The sequence below is a fragment of the Nerophis lumbriciformis genome, linkage group LG01 (assembly GCF_033978685.3).
Source record: "Nerophis lumbriciformis linkage group LG01, RoL_Nlum_v2.1, whole genome shotgun sequence".
NCBI classification, from domain to species: domain Eukaryota; kingdom Metazoa; phylum Chordata; class Actinopteri; order Syngnathiformes; family Syngnathidae; genus Nerophis; species Nerophis lumbriciformis.
The window spans coordinates 43652261-43675945 of NC_084548.2; the positions used below are offsets into that span (position 1 = coordinate 43652261).

At 41.6% G+C, this 23685-nt stretch overlaps 1 protein-coding gene across 1 annotated transcript; it reads right to left on the minus strand.

Moving 5' to 3' along the window:
• Window positions 1-3529: 3529 nt before the first annotated feature.
• pfkfb1 (6-phosphofructo-2-kinase/fructose-2,6-biphosphatase 1) lies at window positions 3530-22986 on the minus strand. The gene is made up of 14 exons (XM_061971429.2): window positions 22932-22986; window positions 18408-18533; window positions 18225-18321; window positions 18088-18154; window positions 15657-15731; window positions 15313-15369; window positions 15128-15249; window positions 14845-15052; window positions 14627-14773; window positions 10552-10656; window positions 10211-10340; window positions 10081-10143; window positions 9945-10009; window positions 3530-4356 (listed from the first exon to the last, which is right to left on the minus strand). Exons 1-14 carry the CDS (start codon window positions 22984-22986, stop codon window positions 4297-4299), a joined length of 1377 nt encoding a protein of 458 aa, XP_061827413.1. The 3' UTR covers window positions 3530-4296.
• Between the last annotated feature and the right edge of the window lie 699 nt (window positions 22987-23685).

The window sequence follows — 23685 nt, forward strand, 5'->3', positions numbered from 1 at the left end:
CGCGGTGGACGGCCAGGTGGTCCTCGGCGAGGGTCACCGCCACTGCCATGTCCCGGGGCCGGTGTACCGGATCCAGTCGGCCGTCCTCTTCGGGATCGCCTCCAGGAACTGCTCCCGGATGATGTGGTCCAGCAGCCGACCATCTCCTTCTCCCGGCTGCAGCCAGCACGTCGCCACGTCCTTGAGCCGCTGGCCAAAGGTGATTGGCCGGTCCTTCGCCCCCAGACGCATGGACCGGAATTGGCGCCGGTACTCTTCAGCGGTGCCTCCCGTCCAGTCCAGCACTGCCTTCCTCAGGTCCGCGAAGTCCATTCTGGTGGAGGTCGCCGGCAGGCTGAGCGCAGCACTCTGCGCCTCCCCCGTCAGGAGCGGCAAGAGCCGCACCCCCCACTCTTCCTCCAGCCACGCACATGCTCTCGCTGTGGCCGCAAAAATGTCCAAAAAGGCATGGGGGTCCTCTTCCTCCCCCATGCGGTGTATGGTGACGACTGTCGGTGTTGGCCGTGCCTCGCCCATTTGGTCCGCCAACGCCCGCAGGACCTGGCACTGTTGGCGGCTGCTCGCTGCCACCTCTGCGAGCACGCCTGCGAGAGCCGTCAGGGGGTTGACTTCTCCCGCCTTCGGTGGTCCAGCCAGATTGAGCGCCAAATTGTGGAGGTCTTGCTCCTCCGGGTTCTCTGGACCACCAATGATGGACATTACAGCCGTGTTCATCTTTGCGAACAATGATTTATTATGTTTTGTCCAAATGCCATGCACGTATCCCTTTAGTTATCTCGATCTGCACTAGTCTCTAGTCACTTGGTTCAAGTCTCAAACAGGTCCTAAGGTTTAAGTATCAACAAGTCTCAAGTCAATTAGTCAAGCATTGTCCGGCAACATGGACGTGATTAGTTGCTGTTTTATAATTTGTGAAGATGTGTAACAGAGGTCAGCCAATGTGGCTGGGCCTTGTGTACATTGGTAGACCTCACTCTCTGACAGCAGTAAGAGAAGAGCTGCCTACCGGGTTGATAGCTCGGTAGCTAAAATGCTCATCTTTCATGCTGAATGACCGAGGTTTGAGTCACGGACGAAGGGGACAAGTGGTAGAAAATGAATGGATGGCTGTTCCTAGGGGTGTCTTGATACAACTTTTTCACTTCCAACACAGTACCAATACTGGCGCCTTGAGTATTGGCCGATACAGATATTAATCCAATACTGGAACCATAGTACATACTTTTATTATTTTGTATTGTGGAATGTCCAAGAAAATGCTTTCCATCCATCCATCTTCTTCCGCTTATCCTAGGTCGGGTCGCGGGGGCCGCAGTCTAAGCAGGGAAGCTCAGACTTAGGCCAGCCGGGAGACATAGTAGAAAATGTTTTATCAAGTGAAAGTATTCAGAGAACAATGGTAGGTATGAAAAACACTAACCTTATGACATATTTATTCTTTTGAAGTGGAATGTTCATTAGTTTTTGACGACACCTAGTGGTCACTATAATTGTTTAGATTAAGTTTATGATTCCGGAAGTTGGATGATTCAGAGACATTTGTTGGATAGTTTCAAATACTCTTCTGCTTTGGATACTTTGTATATGTAAGTAAAATGCTACTTTATTTATTTGGTACTTGTTTGTACTGACAAAAAATGTGTTTCCGACTGCAATATTGTTAAATTAAGGACACTTATTTATATCTAGCTTGTGTGCTATTGTGTGCTTAGCTGTTGTGTAGCTGCTAACTCCTAGTAACCTATAGCTTACCATATTTACCTTTTGTGACTTAACTAAAATACAAGGAAAGATCATTATTGGATCAGGACACCGTGACATAATAATGTTGTTTCCAAAATCTGAAAAGACATTTGGCCCAAAAATGTACATGTTGATTATTTTATGTTGAATAACAACAACAAGGTATTTTTCATCCAAACTCAAGTCAAATGACAATTCATTAAGATGTTTTTTACGTTGATATTGACATAGTTTCTCGGTTTCCTGGAGATACACATTACTAATGCTGTTTGTTTGGGTGCTGTTTCATCAGCTAACACAGACAACCCATACATCAGTGTAAAGGGAAAAAAATGTGTTCATCATTCTCAAGTCATTAGTTATTTTTATATTAAAGTCCTCTGCAAAACAGGGAGACGTTTGCCTATGTGCTAAATTCCCCTTTATCAGAAACATAATACAATTTATTGGCCAAGTATATTTAACACACAAGCAATTTGACATGGTAGACTGTGTTCACTTTGTTCAATGCATTAAAGAAAACAAAGGACATTAAAATATATATTTAAAGGAGCACAGAGCTGATGCAACCAGCTGCAAACTCAAAAGCGCTATTTCTAGATAATAAAAAATAAAAAATAAATTAAAAAAAGATAGATAATACATATTGTGCACATACAATTGCAACACAAGCAACAAAACAAAACAAAAGCAACATTTCAACACCCATATACACCACGGTGGCCCCTGTGGTGCTCCACGCCATCGTCTGCTGGTGGGGGCAGCACGACCAGAGACAGGAACAGACCCAACAAAGCAACCAAGAGATCAGATTCCGTCCTAGACTGCCCACTAGCTCTTGGCCAATGTCCAGTCAATGTTCAGTCCGCGCAGATGATCAAGAATCCGTCCAGTGACTGTCTGATGTATGCTCATTCAGCCATGGCTCCGTGAAACTGATCCATCCTGATGCTCAACGCTAACTCCGCAGCCCCGTCTCTTCCTTTGCATTCTCTCAGGTCTCTTCACGAGAACTCTGATGTGGCAGGGAGACAGCAGCTGGTCTCAAAACATGACCATGGCTCGAGGTCCAAAAGTTCACCAAAAAGCATCAAAAAGCAGCGCAGAAGCCACTAAAGTGCTACCCCTTGTTGTGCAGTCCCGAAAAGGCCCGATTCAAAAGTCAAACAAAAAAACTCATTAAAACAGGAGGGAAACATCAGAAACACAAGAGCACAGAGCTCCTGCAAGAAGCAGCCACTGCAGCCGCGCCATCTTGAGAATGTATGCTTATGTGCTGCACATCAGCAATAGTTATACGGCTTCGTGGTTGTTTCATGGGCCATTCCACTGAAGTGGTGCCATTTGCATCCCCTGGAAATGAACTGCATGAATGCACGATAAAATGAACTGTAAAATATTTTTTATTCAGCAAAAGTTCTGCGAATTGATATGATTCCATTATAAAGTAATACAATTTGAAATATTACCTTAAACAACATTGAACTCTGTTAAAATAGCTTTGGTTGCCTGTCTCTCTTTCTTAAATTAGACATTATCATTAAGTATAATAACTAAAATTCTTCAGAAATGTCATATTATTTACAGTACATCCATGTATTTCTCTTACTCCTTATTGCAAGTATACGTTAAAGGGGGCCTACAATGATTTTCTGCTTTTCTGACTTATACAAGTTGATACAATGCTGGATATTAGAGTTAAACAATGCCAAAGCGCCAGTACGAAGTTGGATTAGCCACTAAACTGCTGCTGAAAGACGGCACTTTTGTGACGTTGTTACTTGGTTTGAGAAAACTAGATGTTCATCTTTAAGATATATATTTAAACTACATTTTCCCGACTACATTTTCATCGGAGGTCCACTTTAATATGTATTTCTTAAAAAAAAAAAGTATCAAATATACACTTTAGTTGTGTTGCTGGGTTTCACTCAGTTTTGTTACTTTAACACACTTCTAAAAAACGTGGAATATTCCACAAGTCACATGGTCCACAGGGAGTTGCATCATTCAGTTCCTCTGCAAGCCAATGAAAGGCCAAAAGTATGTTCACTCATTTAATTTTCTGTATATTCTATGACATTTCAACTATGACTGGTGAAGAAGGTAAAATCTCAGCACAATAGATGTCACATAAATTATTATTATTTTCATATTCTTGGTTTATTTTCAAAAATGTTTGTCGAATTACTGTAATGTGCTCACTGTCACCGTGCTATTGGCTATTTAATGTATTTGCAAATTCGATGCTAAAAACTCACTTCTGTTACTTTCTGTTCTGTTACGCAAATGTCACCTGAGGCTTTTACAAAAATGAACAATACACATTTGGAATAATGCAATATGTTAATTGTTTAGAAAATAGTTGTGTTTAAGTTTATTTTTAGAGAGTTACAACTAGCAAATAACACTAATTTGGGGAATGGTCCTAATCATAGAATTCTCCCACAATCACCTTCCATCATATACCAGTATGGCCTGCGTGCCAGGACATCTTCATAGGCGTCAGCAGCATCACGACTTGGTTCCTTTTCTGTTTGCACTCAACATTGTTCAAACGTGGTCAGGAACAGTCTGCAGAGCTTCATCCGGGTTCCTGTGGACGTCTACATTCTGCAGCATAAACACTCTGTAAGTGCAGTTGAAATGGCTTGAGCAAAAAAAAAGGAAACATTCCGTCCCAATTGTTAAAATATAATTTTGGTGTTTTTGAAAATTATTAAAGGTGAACTGCACTTTTTTTTTTTTTCCGAATTTTGCCTATCATCCACAATCCTTAGTAAGATAGAAAAATAATATGTTTTTCTTTTTTTATGCATTCTAACTGGTAAATAAATGCGATCAAAAGTCTGCTTACAATGGAGTTTATGGGAGTCGGTCTATTCTGCATATAAAAGCCCTTTACAAAACATCCAAACACCTCCATTATGGTTTTGTATACATGCTGTAAGCATACACGTACAGTTATGCTGTAAAATTTTCTTAGAATAACACACAACTCACATAATGTGTTTTCTGTTGTGAATGTGTCCGGGGGTAGATATGCATTCTACTGAGGTGGCAAATCATGATGCGTTCAGTCGATCGCAGCATCAAGCAAACAATCTGAAAATTCCCGTCGTATCAATTCCTAGATATGGTCGAAACTATTTAAAGTGCACTACGTATAATAAACGCAACATTATTAATATTTCTACTACGGATAATTTAAACAAAAACTCGTCAAAACAGCCCAATACTTATAATATGGGCTTTTTAAACATAAGATCATTGTCTCCCAAAACGTTATTAGTTAATGAGGTCATTAGAGACAACAATCTTAACGTCATTGGTCTTAGCGAAACCTGGCTCAAACCAGACAAATTTTTTGCGCTAAATGAGGCATCTCCTCCTAACTATACGAATGCGCATATCGCCCGTCCCCTTAAAAGGGGTGGGGGGGTTGCACTAATATACAATGAAAACTTCAACCTTACCCCTAACCTAAATAATAAATACAAATTGTTTGAGGTGCTTACTATGAGGTCTGTCGCACCGCTGCCTCTCGATATGGCTGTTATCTACCGCCCCCCAGGGCCCTACTCGGACTTTATTAATGAATTCTCAGAGTTCGTTGCTGATCTAGTGACGCACGCAGACAATATAATCATAATGGGGGACTTTAATATCCATATGAATACCCCATCGGACCCTCAGTGCGTGGCGCTCCAGACTATAATTGATAGCTGTGGTCTTACACAAATAATAAATGAACCTACGCATCGCAACGGCAATACGATAGATCTAGTGCTGGTCAGGGGTGTCACCACCTCCAAAGTTATGGTACTCCCGTATACTAAAGTAATGTCCGATCATTACCTTATAAAATTCGAAGTTCTGACTCATTGTCAACAAACTAATAATAATAATAACTGCTATAGCAGCCGCAACATTAATGCTGCCACAACGATGACTCTTGCTGGCCTACTGCCTTCGGTAATGGCACCATTCCCAAATTATGTCGGCTCTATTGATAACCTCACTAACAACTTTGACAATGCCCTGCGCAAAACCATTGATAGTATAGCACCGCTAAAACAAAAAAGGGCCCCTAAAAGGCGCACCCCATGGTTTACAGAAGAAACCAGAGCTCATAAATTATCATGTAGAAAGTTGGAACGCAAATGGCGCGCGACCAAGCTTGAGGTTTTCCATCAAGCATGGAGTGATAGTTTAATATCGTATAAACGCATGCTTACCTTAGCTAAAGCTAAATATTACTCAAATCTCATCCGCCTCAACAAAAACGACCCTAAATTTTTGTTTAGTACAGTAGCATCGCTAACCCAACAAGGGACTCCTCCCAATAGCTCCACCCACTCGGCAGATGACTTTATGAATTTCTTTAATAAGAAAATTGAACTCATTAGAAAGGAGATTAAAGACAACGCATCCCAGCTACAACTGGGTTCTATGAACACAGATACAACTGTATCTACGACGGATACTGCAATACAAAATAGTCTCTCTCTTTTTGATGAAATAACATTAGAGGAACTATTACAGCGTGTAAGTGGGATAAAACAAACAACATGTTTACTTGACCCACTTCCTGGGAAACTTATCAAGGAGCTTTTTGTATTATTAGGTCCATCAGTGCTGATTTATAAACTTATCACTTTCCTCTGGCACTGTTCCCTTAGCATTCAAGAAAGCGGTTATTCATCCTCTGCTCAAAAGACCTAACCTTGATCCTGACCTCATGGTAAACTACCGACCGGTGTCCCACCTTCCCTTTATTTCGAAAATCCTCGAAAAAATTGTCGCACAGCAGCTAAATGAACACTTAGTGTCTAACAATCTCTGTGAACCTTTTCAATCCGGTTTCAGGGCAAATCACTCTACGGAGACAGCCCTCGCAAAAATGACTAATGATCTACTGCTAACGATGGATTCTGATGCGTCATCTATGTTGCTGCTTCTTGATCTTAGCGCTGCTTTCGATACCGTCGATCATAATATTTTATTAGAGCGTATCAAAACACGTATTGGTATGTCAGACTTAGCTTTGTCGTGGTTTAACTCTTATCTTACTGACAGGATGCAATGCGTCTCCCATAATAATGTGACCTCGGACTATGTTAAGGTAACGTGCGGAGTTCCTCAGGGTTCGGTTCTTGGCCCTGCACTCATCAGTACTTACATGCTGCCGCTAGGCGACATCATACGCAAATATGGTGTTAGCTTTCATTGTTATGCTGATGACACCCAACTCTACATGCCCCTAAAGCTGACCAACACGCCGGATTGTAGTCAGCTGGAGGCGTGTCTTAATAAAATTAAACAATGGATGTCCGCTAACTTCTTGCAACTCAACGCCAAGAAAACGGAAATGCTGATTATCGGTCCTGCTAAACACCGACATTTATTAATAATACCACCTTAACATTTGACAACCAAACAATTACACAAGGCGAATCAGTAAAGAATCTGGGTATTATCTTCGACCCAACTCTCTCGTTTGAATCACACATTAAGAGTGTTACTAAAACGGCCTTCTTTCATCTCCGTAATATCGCTAAAATTCGTTCTATTTTATCCACTAGCGACGCTGAGATCATTATTCATGCGTTCGTTACGTCTCGTCTCGACTACTGTAACGTATTATTTTCGGGTCTCCCTATGTCTAGCATTAAAAAATTACAGTTGGTACAAAATGCGGCTGCTAGACTTTTGACAAGAACAAGAAAGTTTGATCATATTACGCCTATACTGGCTCACCTGCACTGGCTTCCTGTGCACTTAAGATGTGACTTTAAGGTTTTACTACTTACGTATAAAATACTACACGGTCTAGCTCCGTCCTATCTTGTCGATTGCATTGTACCATATGTCCCGGCAAGAAATCTGCGTTCAAAGAACTCCGGCTTATTAGTGATTCCCAGAGCCCAAAAAAAGTCTGCGGGCTATAGAGCGTTTTCTATTCGGGCTCCAGTACTATGGAATGCCCTCCCGGTAACAATTAGAGATGCTACCTCAGTAGAAGCATTTAAGTCCCATCTTAAAACTCATTTGTATACTCTAGCCTTTAAATAGCCCCCCTGTTAGACCAGTTGATCTGCCGTTTCTTTTCTTTTCTCCTCTGCTCCCCTTTTCCTTGAGGGGGGGGGGGCACAGGTCCGGTGGCCATGGATGAAGTGCTGGCTGTCCAGAGTCGGGACCCGGGGTGGACCGCTCGCCTGTGCATCGGCTGGGAACATCTCTGCGCTGCTGACCGGTCTCCGCTCGGGATGGTGTCCTGCTGGCCCCACTATGGACTGGACTCTTACTATTATGTTGGATCCACTATGGACTGGACTCTCACAATATTATGTCAGACCCACTCGACATCCATTGCTTTCGGTCTCCCCTAGAGGGGGGGGGGTTACCCACATATGCGGTCCTCTCCAAGGTTTCTCATAGTCATTCACATCGACGTCCCACTGGGGTGAGTTTTTCCTTGCCCTTATGTGGGCTTTGTACCGAGGATGTCGTTGTGGCTTGTGCAGCCCTTTGAGACACTTGTGATTTAGGGCTATATAAATAAAGATTGATTGATAAAGATTGATTGATAAAAGGCACATCTATAATAACATTTAATGTTTACATATTTTTCTCATTTTAAGCATACATTATCTTTTCAAAAACACATTTTTTTAACAACATCACTGATTACTACTACTCACTGTGGACTTCATGAGAGCCAACACACATAATTAAACATCACTTACTGTACAATATCTGCTGTCATTAGAATGCAGACTGCTGGGATGTTCATATATTCCCATTTAGATTAAAAATGTCTCATAATCCTCGCGAAGAAAAGGGGATGGAAACAAGCATCTTTTTGTGTCGTTCCCTCCATTCCGGGTTTAAATTGGCTGTCAAAGTGTACCAACTTGTCAGAATACATCCTCACCCTTTTACTATCAAGGTGAGAGGCATGATTTATGATCTACAATAAACTTTCACCAGCACGGAGGCGAGGAAGCATCTCACCAGCCGGTGATGTTAACATAGGCACACAAGCTTGTGTGCTGCTATAAATAGTTTGCCTGCGCTAGTCCAGCAGGCACAAGACATTGATACACCGTTGATTATACATACGTGTCCTTTAAAACTGACTTTGAAACAACGTTGCAAAATAGTTGTATTTGTAAATTGAGACAACGTTGATGTCCAACGTTGGATCCATGTTGTTGGTTGGGAAATGGCCAAATTTCAATGGCCACAACCCAACATTGATTAAACGTCGTCAAAAAGCATGTTATTGAAACGTTGTATTTGAGTTGCTTAATGTCGGGACCCAATTCAACAAGTTCTCAACGTTGTTTTAATGTCTTGTGCTTGCTGGGGTATCACTAATACTTGGTTATTATTCAACATACAAAATGTAAAGGAAATATTGCTGGCGCTTTTTGGATGGTTATTTATTGGCTTTATGGGTTGGCTCCGTTGTAAGCAGACTTTTACTGACGTTTATTTACCAGTTAGAATGCATTAAAAAAAATCCATCCGTCGTCATGTCTATTGACAACAATAATTGTGAACGTTATGCAGTTCCCCTTTAAGTTTTGATAATGTTTGTTTTTATGCATAATATGTGTTCATTTTGTCCCATGGTGTTATATGACGAACAATGTCGGTATGTACAAGGTATAGGTCATATTTGTACTACACTGAATGTATACATTTGCAATTTCATCCATCCATCCATTTTGCTACAACTTGTACCTCTCGGATTTCGGGGGAAGGGGGTGCGGGGGTGCGGGGGTGCGGGAGGCTGGGGTGGGCTGGAGCCTATCCCAGCTGCACTCGGGCAGAAGGCGGGATACACCCTGGTCAAGTCGCCACTTCACGGCAGGGCCAAAACAGATATACAGACAACATTCGCACTCACATTCACACACTATCAATTGTTGTAAATATTATTTTTTCATTCAAAATTAGATTTACATGTTAATATTAGCACAGCAGTTCTAAGTATGATGCACGCCTACTGTTTTTACCAAGCAAAATAAAACACAGTTGTATTATCATCTTGGTAAAACCCTTTGATGCAGGTTTTGGATTGGATTCTGCATTGTCAATTCATAACATCACTAATTCTCAGTGGATATTTAACGTGTGTTTTTCTAGAAAGAAGGCATACTTTATCTATTTTTACAAATGTACAAACTTACCACAGGTTTCTCTCTGTGTGTGTTGATTGCCTCAATATTGAGGTAGAAGGGCTCAACTTTACACCCTATAAGGGAGAGGAACACCATCGGCGTCAGGGTGCAGGGACGGTAATATCCCAGACATGTCATCACTTACCATAAGCTATTGGTGTGAGTTTAAAGACCGTGTGAAGAGGACATCTGAGATAAGGGAGCTCATCTTCAGGGAAAGATTATGGATTACACAAGAATGCTATGGCTTTAGTTGTGGTCAAGAAGATGTCTACCTGATGGTTTGTCTAGAAAGTAGGCAAGGAGGCAGCGCATGGCAGCTTGGTGGCAGATGACAAGAACATTCTCTTGCCTTTCCAACTCCATGATGACTGGTTCCAGGCGATGGACAAGGTCCTCATAGGACTGGTCAATGTAGGAAGAAATGAAAAAGTCATCATGTCTTCAGTCAGACTTTCTATTCTGACATAAATTTAGGGCTTACACACATGTCATTACTGTAAATACTTGCAATCATTCATCATTACATTAGTTATGAAGTGGGCCCAGGCAGAGCAGGATTGGCACAGTGTGAGTACGCCCAAAGACAGCTTGTATATTGAGAGGAAGTACTTACCTCACCCTTTTGGTAACGATACCGAAACTTGTCCTGGTCCCTCAGTGCAAATTCCTCTGGGAAATTCTCCTGAATCTCCTCATATGTTAATTCCTCACACACACCCTGTATGAAAAACATAATCATATCATCCTGTCCTCCCTAGAAGACATCTGTTTTTGATCTGTTGCTTTTATTAGAGTTGCATGTTGAAAAGAAAATAGCTCTGTTTTGCAAGGTACAATGGCTCTTAGGAGGTCATATAAAATCATACGTCTACATTTGAATTTGAAATGAAGGAAACTTTATGGAAAATATAAGACATATAATACTGTATATGTATATACAAAAACTGCCGTACGCCCTTTTACACGACAAAGATGAGACGTATCAAGACTGAGTATGATGTGGAAATGTGCACTGCCTCACATCAACTTCATGCTTCACTATGGATACTTTGGTGACACACAGATGTGCTCCTTCGGGCTCTGCCAACTTTTGGTTTAAAAAATACGAAAAGAATCTGGGCAAAGACACAAAATCCACTTTTTCGCCATGTTAATATTAATATTTGTGAGGACCAATGTTCCCTCTAATTGTTCATGTGTGTGAGCAAACACAAAAACTCCCTAAACATTCAGTGGAGCACATGTGAGCAACATCACACGTGGCAATACCAGCAGCACACCTGTCTCAAACCAATCTTTTATAATAACACTCAAATGAGAGGAGTCATTTTCATGAGATTATTTTGTAATAGTGATTTGGCCCACTTGTAATGAAAATAAAATAAATCTTGTTTTTCATAAGCTATGAATTAGTATTGTACAATATGTCTGGGTGGGGGTCTTGCTTTGGAAATCATTTGTACCCCTTTCAGAGATCACATTTAGTTGCCCTTAAACATCCTCATGTTGCACAATGAAATGTAAGCATAGGATGAAGTGTGCATTCCTGTAACTTTCTCTAGTAACAGCATTCCATGATTAATATCAATAAATTAACATTAATAATAAATGACAGTAGAATAAGCACACGTATGACTGAGGAGTCATAGTGTAAATTTGTGTGGTGTTTGAGTTGTCCGACTTTTTGTGTGGCCATAAACGCACCAGTGGCTTAGTGGTATGCGTGTTGGTGACAGATGACAAGTTGCTTTTGGCCTGATTTGTACGGCAGAAAATGACTAGTTTTTCTAGATATAAGTTTTTTACTCGTGTTTTTGGTGTGGTTATGGCCGAATATAAACCGTTTTGCTCAATAAAGTGATCGATATAAATCCCGTCCTCGAAGCATTTCGATAGACGTTACAATAATTGAACGGTGTTGACGAACACCGTTAGGGCCGCTTGTTGTCACTGTCACTCAAGTTGCATTGCAAAATTACACAGAATAAATGTCTTTATTTTGTTTAGAATTCAGATGGGATTTGATTTGGTGCGCGGCATATACAGTATTTGCTGTGCGCAGAGGACGCTTGAGCAGTGCACAATTGCGCAGGCGCGCACCTTAGAGGGAACATTGGTGAGGACGTCTATTCATTTATCTTGGCGATCATAATGCCACCTATAGCTGTCACAATGTGTTCCTGTGATTCCAGCACCAACTTGGCTTGTCGGGCGGACAATTGAAGCAACCGCCGATGGCACAAATGGCACCGGAGGATTGACCTTTGTGTCACATACGGCTGCTACCACAAGAAGCTCTCCTGTGTTTTAATAATAAATTGAGAAATCAAACAAGAGTCAAAGTTGTTTGTATCCTTTTTGATATGCTGTCATGTTAAAATTTAAAAGATTGCCAACCAAATATTACATAATTTTCAAAACTCTAATCTGGCTGTGAGCAGGCTACTATATTACACATTTTGTTGCAAATTATATACTTTATATCTATGTTGGGGGTAATTAGGGTCACTCACCTCTATTAAAGTTTTACGTATCATTGCAGCGACTATCTTTTCAAACGGGTTGCAGCATTACTTCATCTCGAGTTCGCTCGTCTGTTTTGGCTATGCACATCATCTTCCTCTTCACATTCTTCCTGACCCGACTTATTTTTAAAATTTCAGCCTGTGTTCAGTACTTGGATGAATGACAGCTAGGCTTACAATTTCTCTGTAATTCGCTGAAAACACAAGAGAGAGCCACCTCCGACCGAATTGGGATTGGGCAGAGCGTGATTTGCGTATTTATAGGGGGTGTAGTCTGGGCGTGCCGAGCCACGCACACGTCTGCAGTCATTTCCAGGTTTATTGTGTTGTAACAAAGAAATGTGCATGCGCACACTTTAATACTGTACATCTGAATTATTTTTTCTTGCGTACAATGTTGTCTGCATTTGAATGTACGTCTATTTTAGGAAATCCACGCAACTCTTAATACATGAGGCCCCTGGTCAGGGCGATTGAAGTGGAGAGGAAAGTGGGGATGTTGTATAAAGGCCCTAAGAACAGGGTGGGGACCTGGGGTTTTTATAAAGTTTGAAGATTGAAATATATAGGTTATAAAAAACTACGTCATTCATGTTAGGGTGAAATAAATATAGCCCTGATAGTTCAATAATATGTTTGCTTGAATAAAATTACGAATGCCTAAGACTTCTTGCACACCCTCTATCAAAAATACGAAATGATTAATTATCCCTGGCTAGCAACAAACCGAGTGTAACGGAGGCCAGCCGATGTGGCTGAGTCATGTGTACGTTGGTAAACCTCGTCCCTTGACAACCTCAAGGGCAGTGCTGGCTATCAGGTTGATAGCCGGGGCTATTAGCTCGGTAGCCAGCATGCTTGTCTGTCATGTCCGTGACACAAATTTTAATCACAACACGGCCGCTGCACTAACATGGAACGCTTCAAGTAACACATACGTCCTAACGTCATCAAAGCTCACCTCCAAGCATTCACACACAGCACCAGCATTTTGGAACAAAGATGATGTGATAGAAGAAAGGTAACAATTAAGGCTGTCAAAATGAATGAGTTAAGTTATGTGATTGATCACAAAAAATGCACGCATTAATTAATGAACGCTCTTAGATAATGCAATTTATTTTGACCGTACAAGCTCTTTAACCTTAACCACTATACGGTCAGTGATCAGATCAATGCATACGTACAAGTATGCATTGCATCAAGTTAAGTACAATGACTATAAAATTCTGTTCCATTCCATTCAACTCTGAAGTAAAAAGTAAACCAAATGATTTAGGGGGAGGGATGTTATCTAGATATATTGTAGTCTAGTTATGTTAACTTTAAAAGTTAAAGTTAAAGTACCAATGATTGTCACACACACACTAGGTGTGGCGAAATTATTCTCTGCATTTGACCCATCACCCTTGATCACCCCCTGGGAGGTGAGGGGAGCAGTGGGCAGCAGCGGTGGCCGCGCCCGGGAATCATTTTGTGGTGATTTAACCCCCAATTGCAACCCTTGATGCTGAGTGCCAAGCAGGGAGGTAATGGGTCCCATTTTTATAGTCTTTGGTATGACTCGGCCGGGGTTTGAACTCACAACCTACCGATCTCAGGGCGGACACTCTAACCACTAGGCCACTGAGTAGGTTAAAGTCAACAACCTAATTAAGGTTTTTACACATCTTTAAAAAAACTGGTTTCAACCAAATTAATGCAATAGATTGTTATTTAGTGCATGTAAACATACCAAGTTTATAGTTCAGGTGGGATTGGGGTTCCGTTAGGAGTCTTGTGCATGCTGGTCCAGACTTCGTTGCTACGAACCTGATAGAAAGATCCCACCGTGCCGTAGCTGTGATATTTTACTGGCGTGCTTTTATATTGAATGATACAGGATGTGTCTGATGAGAGTTGCCAGTCGACCAGAAGCTGAGCTGTTAGGATTAGTTTTTTCATGAAAGTTAAAATGCGGGAAAAATATGGCAAATTATGTAAGTTTCCCAGGGAAACAGGGAGAGTAGGCATGCTGATATATACACATATAAAATTTCACCACCCAAACACGGTTGTGCACAAAGCATTCAATCCCAACTAATAAGATGTAACCATTAATAATTCATAAAGAGCAAATTCACTGTTTCTTTGAAGAGGCTCCTTGCATTGAATGGAACTTACAGCGTCTATCTCATTGAGAGCTTTCCACTGCTCATACTGAACCCCCAGTGCTTGTGCAGTCTGGATGGTTCTCTTCATGTGACTAGTCCACACCTTCAGATCCTTAATTGTCTGACTCTGGATGAAGTTTTTCAAAGCAACAGCATACTGCGGACAAGAAGTCGAGAGCTCAATAAGTCACATTCTACATCTCAATCTTTTCTGTGTGGTCCACCTACTTCTTGTCCGCTGGTGGACAAACCAGAGTCTCCGCCGATCCGACCTAAAAGATTAAATTCACTCTCCCCATGGCGGCTCAAATAGATGGACCTTGGAGTAACATGGATGTTCATGAGGTAGTAGACGATCCTACTCTGGATGTGGTCCTGCACTCGATTCACCAGGTACCTTTTGCCCACTTCATAGATCTTAATGTAGGAGAGCTTTCTATTAGGTGGAAAACAAGCCTTAGGAGTCACATTTGTTTCAAAATATTGATCAGTACATCCATTTTATCAGCACCTGTCTTTTTCGTCATCTATGGGCATGTAGCTGGACTTGTAACACTCAATGCGCTGAAGAAAATCTTCTATGGCTTCCTCCATGCTGCGATTCACATAATCCGGACTGCCAAATTTCACTTGCTGAGATGGTCAGATCAGTCCAGTTATTTATTGTTGATTAAATGCCACCTATGTTTTTCTCACCTTGACATTCTCTACTATTATATCTGGGTCTTCACAGATGGACTCCACAAAGAAAACCTGCAAGCAGTTTCAAACAACAAATGTTCAATAATTGGTAGTTACACACACACACACACACACACACACACACACACACACACACACACACACACACACACACACACACACACACACACACACACACACACACACACACACACACACACACTCCTTCTTGCAGAGCATCTGGCCTAGAGTCATACTGAATCATTTGACCTTGGTAAAAGTCTAAACTGAGCTGAACAATCTTGCGGTTATAGCAGGACATACATACATATGTTCCTGCATTCCTCGCTTGCACTTGCCTTGTAGCCTCGTTCCTTGGCAAATCTATTGATGACTGCTCTTCTCTCCCTGGTGGTGTTAGTGGCATCAAAAACCTGAGTCAGACACATGTGTTGTCAGTGCTTTCAATTCAGCGTATTTCAAATAGCATCCCTGTTAGGCTCTGTGTTTTTGCATTAATCTGACAAATATAAGCAAACAAGTGCAAATACACAATACGGTATCTTACAAAAGTAAGCACACTCCTCACATTTCAGCATGCATTTTTAAACTGTAACCCTTCTCAAGGGACAATAATATAGAAATTCAACTTGGGTAATTAGGTAACTTTGGAATACCAAGATTGGGTCTTGCCTATACAGTCGAGCATGGTGGTTTTAGCATCAAGAACTGGGGCTGAATGAGTGCCGAGTGCACTGGTGTGGTGCGGTTCATTGAGAGAGACATACATCGCAACATCTACTGTGACATTCTAAAACAGCCCATTAGGAAACACAATGTTAACTCATGTGATTGATCACAAAAAATGCACGCATTAATTAATGAGCGCACTTAGATAATGCAGCTCTTTAACCTTAACCACTATACGGTCAGTGATCAGATCAATGCATACGTCAGTGCAAAAATTAGTGAGGAGACTGCGACTGGTGTGCTCAATGGCACATTTCACTACAAAATACAGCCTGAAAGTATTTTAGGTAACACTGTGACCAAGTTTTGTGCAAATAAATGACATGTATTCAAGTAAAACAATTCATATGTTCCCGGACGACATTTTGAAAATAAAATTGCATTTTTGTACAGAATTAATCACCTGTGATTAATCATGATTAGTCCAAAATCCAAAATGTGAATAATCTGATGGAAAAAATAATCAGTCGACAGCCATAGTAAAAATACTCTAACCTACCTGCCGGTATTGGTGAACGTTATGTTTGCTAAGTTTAACTATTGCATTTTGTAACTGTGGTGCATTTAAGGACCCTTGATCAAAGCAAAGAAAACAGAGGCGTCACTAGTTTTTAAAAACTGAGGGAGACTTAACCCTCAGTATATGCACTTTATAATAATATAATCATAATATTAATGATGTATCATTATGATTCGTATTACCCACTGATTATTATCATACGTGAATAAGCCAATCTCTTCGTTACAGCAGCAGCTTTGGGCCAGATGCCCGCTACCTTCCCCTCGTTGCAAGTCTGGAGTTTTTTGTCGTAATACTGCATGTTTATTTCGTTTAGGTTTTTTCCTGGTCTCTAACTGAGTGCCCCCATCCACACTAGTTTAGTTTGGAATTTTTTTCTACCTTCATGGGGCACCGCCCTTGTGGCGACCCTTCACTGTTCTTGTCCTGTCTATCCTGTATGATGTACAATAATTGGTACTGACCATACAGATGGTGGATTTCACAAAGAAAATGTCACTTGCAAGGTTGTAAATCTCTCCATATCAACACAGAACAAAGGAATAACACTAGAAAAATGCATTGGCAGTGGTTTAAATTTCAATACCGCAGATTTGCTCAGTTTGCTTTCAATCAAAAAGAGATTCAGCCTCAGACAGATTATCCAATCATCATGCGGAAGCCCAGTGCTATCTGAGGCCAAGCCCACTTTCCATACACTTCCAGAAACGCTTAGCGTCAGATGGGCAGGACAAATCCAAGCATTTATCCAATGGTTGTCTCGTTTGGCTGCAGTGGAACAAACTACTCTATGCTCCCTTATTGAAGTCAATGGGCGCTAAACTTCAACACTGTTTAATGCACTGTGACGCCACCACAATGAGTGAGAACAAAGTCATGTAAGTGGTTACAAAAGTAGCCGATTCTGAACAGAAGTTGAACGCATTCTAGCGCATATTTAGAAATGTTAACATAAAAGCACACATTTGATCATTAATCCGTCTGACCACTAGTCTGATATTTTAGGGGAAGCTGAGCTTCTCTTGCAGTCATTGAGCAATCACCACTGGTCTACATGACTCGTGAACCCAATTGAGCTTCCGTAGGTCAATCTCAAGCAGAAGGAGGGTGGATCAACCAGATCCATACAAGCTGCACTCTGTCTACTCTAAACTATACCCAAGTATAATTTCTATGTCCCTTTGAGAATATATAATAAAAGCATACAATCTATTTATCATGCAACAGCAGAACTACTTTAGGACCAATTTAACCGATGTTGCTTCGCCACTAGAGGGCAGAACAGACAAGGCTCGAACCCCAACACAAAATGTGTTTTCCTTTTATTTTTAAGGGATTATTTCTATCTCCCTCTAGTTTAATGTAGAATAAGTTAAACATAATTGTATCGCTTTGTGAATGCAAGAAGGAGGTTATTAAGCCTCTATAGCATATCTACTAGGAACACTTTGGATAATCTAATTCTGCATGGCCTCTTTAATCTCAGTGAGTGGTGATGTTGGAAAGGTTCTGAGACTGACCGCCACTTGTCCTTGTTCCTGTGTGAAGTAGGCAGCAACATCTTTGAGGGCAGCAGCTGCACAGGCCCTGCAGAGTAATGACAAGTCATTACACAAGATTTAATAAGTATCTTTTACAACACATCTTTTGTCCTTACTTGCGGATACTCATGGCCTCCTCATTGTCGGGTTTAAAGAACTCAAAGTTCTCATAGGTTTTGACGGCCTGCCGGCGATACTGGCCGACATTAAACGCTGGTGGGAATGTGACGCAATAAGCAAGGACAGACCTCAAAGCGCTCGCGTGTCTTGTTTTTGTCAGGAGTCGTTGTGCAACTCACTTTTCGTGGGAACTCCGATCCAGTTCAGATAACGGGTGAGCTTCTTGGAGATGTAGGTCTTCCCTCTGGCTGGCAGGCCCACCATAACGATCACGGTGGGAGAGTTGCAGAACTGTGGCACTGATGCTGTAAACACACAAACACACTTTTGAGTTCTTTAAACATGAGATGAATCTTAAGTTGAGTTGAGTTGAGTTTGAGTCTTTATCACAATTTCCAGTTTCTCTGTCCAACATGTTCAAAAAGGAGTAGGAAGAAGCAGAGCTTATTTAATCCTACCCCTTTTCCTTTACAATCTTTCAGAATAGTTAGTGGTAGTTCGGTTCAGAGCATCTGTTGTGTGTGTGTGTGTGTGTGTGTGTGTGTGTGTGTGCGTGACACTGCCAATGTCCTGCATGGATGCTTGCTTAGCACAGGAAGCAGTTAACACCAAAGCATTCTATGCAAATAAGACGTATAATGATACTCATAAAAAGTGTTCTTTTGCTACATTCCTGATCACCGCATTCTGGCAACTGCTTGCATGCAGATGGTTATGATTGTGGGAAACAGAAAAACAAACAGTACAAATCCAAGAGCTTTGCGAAGACAGTTTCATTGCGACTAATCAGGGGTGTAAATACTGTTTTATTTCAAGTGTCAAAAGGTTTTATTTGCATTTAATAATGTGGAGCTGTAGCTGTGTGACTTGTCATAAAACATCAGCTCAATATATCTTGTAAATTATCTAAATGTCTGTACTAATGAATGAAAGTGTATATTTTCTGTCCTCACCCTAACTCTGGATCATGCAGTATTGTTTGATTTCAACTGATAACTCAAAACAAACTGTTGCAATGCACACATTAAAAACTAGTGCTGTCAAATTATAAATGTTTAAACCGGATTAATAACACTTTTGAATTTGGCATAGGTTATTGCTTGCTTGCATAATTTAGATTAATTTAAAGAGCCTAATATTTGGACACAAATACAATTCAGAAAGTCATACAGGAACATTTTTTATGTGTTACTTGAATGCATGTCATTTAATTGCTCTAAACTTTCTTACAGTTTTATCTAAAGTCCTGTCAGGGTGGAATTTAAAAAATATATATTTACTTTTATTGAGCATTGGTTGTACGAACATGTGGACATATGTTCATATACATTCAGGGTATGCAATAGACTACATACCACCAAGTAAAAAAGCAAAGCAATGCTCACTTTTCTTTTGAAGCAATATAATCAAAAGCAACTCCCACTCTCCCAACACCCATATATCAAAAAAGGGCACCAGGACAGTAAAACAAGGAGAATAAATAAGCAGGTAAAGAAAGAAAAACTAAAAAGGTGCTATTAAGGTGCGAGTATACTCAATCAGACTATTACTAGAAAAGTGAGTAGTTCGGGGTTGTGTATGTCTACTGCATTGGCTGGGTCAACATGGTGCAATAATACTGACTGCTCAGGTAGAGTTTTCAGTCAATTCACGTATTAGCATAGGGTTCCAAATGAAAAAAATATTTATCCTTAGACCCTTTCAGTGAGTTTATTTCTAACTGGATTAAGTGCATCATGTCATTCAGCCACAAATACAACTTTGGTGGTATATTGGATTTCCACTGGAGTAGTAGTCACTGCTGTTTGCAGATGATGTGGTCCTGATGGCACCTTCGGTTCGTGACCTTCAGTTCTCACTGGATCAGTTCGCAGCCGAGTGTTCAGCGGCTGGAATGAGGATCAGCATCTCCAAATCTGAGGCCATGGTTCTCAGCAGGAAACCGATGGTTTGTACAGTCCAGGTAGGGGACGAGACTCTGTCCCAGGTGTAGGAGTTTAAGTATCTCGGGGTCTTGTTCACGAGTGAGGGAAAGATGGAGAAGGAAATCAGCCGGAAAATCGGAGCAGCTGGGGCAGTATTGCAGTCTCTCTGCCGCATTGTTGTGACGAAACGAGAGCTGAGCCAGAAGGCAAAGCTCTCGGTCTACCAAGCTATCTACATTCCTACTCTCACCTATGGTCATGAAGTGTGGGTAGTGACCGAAAGAATAAGATCGCGGATACAAGCGGCCGAAATGAGTTTCCTCAGAAGGGTGGCTGGCATCTCCCTTAGAGATAGGGTGAGAAGTTCAGTCACCCGAGAGCGACTCGGAGTAGAGCCGCTGCTCCTTCGCTTGGAAAGGAGCCAGCTTAGGTGGTTCGGGCATCTCGTGCGGATGCCTCACGAGCGTCTCCCTAGGGAGGTCGTCGTTGCACTTCCCACTGGGAGGAGACCCCGCGGCAGGCCAAGAACCAGATGGGGGGATTACATCTCCTCTCTGGCCTGGGAACGCTTCGGGATTCCCCAGGAGGAAGTCGCTAATGTTGCTCTGGAGAGGGAAGTCTGGGGGTCTCTGCTGGAGCTGTTGTCCCCGCGACCCGATTCCGGATAAGCGGTTGAAGATGGATGGATGGATGGATAGTAGTCTTCTACGTGCAAGTGGTGTCGCAAAAGCGAGTATGTTTTCGTGATGTTTCCTAATTCTGCGGTGGTTCCCGAGAAATCAGTGTATATTTTGAAGAGACAATTTCCAGCGAACACACAAGTCGGAGTCGCCTCACTCATCTTTGCACTGACATACAGTACAGGCCAAAAGTTTGGACACACCTTCTCATTCAATGCGTTTTCTTTATTTTCATGACTATTTACATTGTAGATTGTCACTGAAGGCATCACAACTATGAATGAACACATATGGAGTTATATACTTAACAAAAAAAGGGGAAATAACTGAAAACATGTTTTATATTCTAGTTTCTTCAAAATAGCCACCCTTTGCTCTGATTACGGCTTTGCACACTGTTGGCATTCTCTCGATGAGCTTCAAGAGGTAGTCACCTGAAATGGTTTTCACTTCACAGGTGTCATAGTTCTGATGCCTTCAGTGACAATCTACAATGTAAATAGTCATGAAAATAAAGAAAACACATTGAAATGAGAAGGTGTGTCCAAACTTTTGGCCTGTACTGTATACATTGACCTGATCACTTACCGTACAACAACCAGCGCCGCCTTTCAGGTAACCATTTGCGGTTAAGGTAAAAAAGCATGCAAGGTCAAAGTAAATTGTGTGACAGACGTGATCGAAGCAATATTTTTTTGTGACTAATCGCATGAGTTAACTTGTTCTTTGTGACGGCCCTAATTAAAACACATTCAAAAACGGTCTTATAATAAATACATAGTCCCAACTATTCTCCAGATCAGTATTTGACTTTGATTCAAGAACCTTACAGATTATAGAAGAGAAGATACATGTTTCTGTCTCTTACCAAGTTGTGACACTGCTGTTGCATGCCACAATTTGAAAAAAGATGCTGATTTATAAGGGGGATGCAGACGTTTTTTCCGCCAATGTTCCTGGATGGCCGGTGTGTCTATACAGCAACAGGGGCTGGGGGGGGGGGGGGGGGGTACGTGTCGGCCTCCAGGCTGTTCGATTATCAATGGATTATGCTTCATCAGCAAAATGATGAAAGGGCGGCGTCAATGACTGAGCCTAATGAGACCAAGCTCGGTCTAGTCTGGCTGGCATGGCATCAACACTCTCTGTATCGCCCAAACACAGGACTAGCAGCATGTGAGGAGTCCATGGTGAAGATACTTGCATTCAGCGTGAATGACAACAACACAGTAAGGCTACACTAACAAACAGGGTATTTGGTGCCTTTGATGTATCGCTGAGAGTCTGTGTGAGCTTGTTTTACACGTTTGTAATTGTACCAATGTGTTACTTGCTAAGCCACAAGGCCTGGGGTTCACTCAGAGAAGCATCCACTTACTGCACGGGCAGGTCACTTCAAGAGACCCACTTGGTGGGACACAAGGAGGGGGAAGACTCCCTCGGCCTCATGGTTTTATATCTAGATGGTGATGTCAGACTTCAAGGAGCATGCAAATCCATCATCCTATACTGTACACCTGCTACGGGTAAGCAGCTGTTTGCCTCAACATGAGACAATTATGTCACATGAACTCCGCTCAATTATGGTTGCGGGATATTGTTAACAATATTTCCTTTCTTTGACTTGTTTCTCATTTTATTACTTTATGAACATAAATATTAGCGCAAAGGTTGTCTTGAGACAGAGTATCTCTCTCAAACTTTTGCCAAAACATACAGTGTTTACCCAGACAAATATGATTTAGCCTAACCCGACCCTTGGTGCTCAAAAATCAGTTATTGTATGTAAGGGCCATCATTTTGGCCTCGCACGGAAACAACAATGCTTCACAAACAGCGAATAAAGTCAACGTTGCACTTTGGAGCATGGGTTGCGCACAATGTTGCTCCACCTTGTTATGACCCATGCATCGCTGTGTTTATGGTTACATGCAATATTCACTTATATATATTCTTAGAATGTGTTATTTACACTGTATGGGAATTATGTGTCATTCAGCTATGTGATGAATGAACCAATTATGCATGTGGCATACATTAGCACAACTCTTACAGTATGGATCAATACTCTGCAATGACACTTCACGTCTGATCTCACCTGTGCTGTCACACCTCCTCCGGGTCACCCTACATTCCTGCGGGGGAAGATCCATTGTTTGCACCTGTCAGCTGAAGTCCAGTGCCCACGCACGACCACGCAGCCTGTGACAAAATAAGGGATGCTCTTTTTAAAGACACCAAACGCCCCCTGCCCAAGTATTTGCAACCCATTCCACATCCCACCCCCCTGCAGCTCTCTTTTCATGACCCATGGACATATGATAGCAGCACACAGGGGATGTCCTTTAATCTTTGCCAGGGCTGGAGTTCATAACGCGCACACACACACACACACACACACACACACACACACACACACACACACACACACACACACACACACACACACACACACACACACACACACACACACACGCGCACACACACACACACACACACACACACACACACACACACACACACGGGATTATCAACATGCAGAGGGTGGATCCCAACAAGTGCAAAGGTCAGATGTAAGATGTTGTTGTATCATTTACGTGCAATGAGGTTGAAGGCAGGTAAAAGCATTGGGTGGAGTTTTTAAAAAACTTTAAATTCATATGCTCTATTCCAGTGGTTCTCAAACTTTTTTCACCGAGTACCACCTAAGAAAAGAGTTGGCTCTCCAAGTACGAGCATTATAACCAACATTAAGATACAGTTGCATAGTGGCCCTATGTGTTCATAAAAAACAACGCAGAGGTTTTATTCAACAAGTATATTAATTAAAGTACCAATGATTGTCACACACA

Excerpts from the sequence above, each read along its gene's own strand:
- pfkfb1 (XM_061971429.2), bottom strand. The coding sequence starts at position 22,986 with ATGGATCTTCCCCCGCAGGAATGTAGGGTGACCCGGAGGAGGTGTGAC. Across the intron at positions 15,053-15,127 it reads ATAGATGACGAAAAAGACAG|AAAGCTCTCCTACATTAAGA; the intron begins GTGCTGATAAAA and ends TCCACCTAATAG. Across the intron at positions 10,341-10,551 it reads ATCGTTACCAAAAGGGTGAG|TCCTATGAGGACCTTGTCCA; the intron begins GTAAGTACTTCC and ends TACATTGACCAG.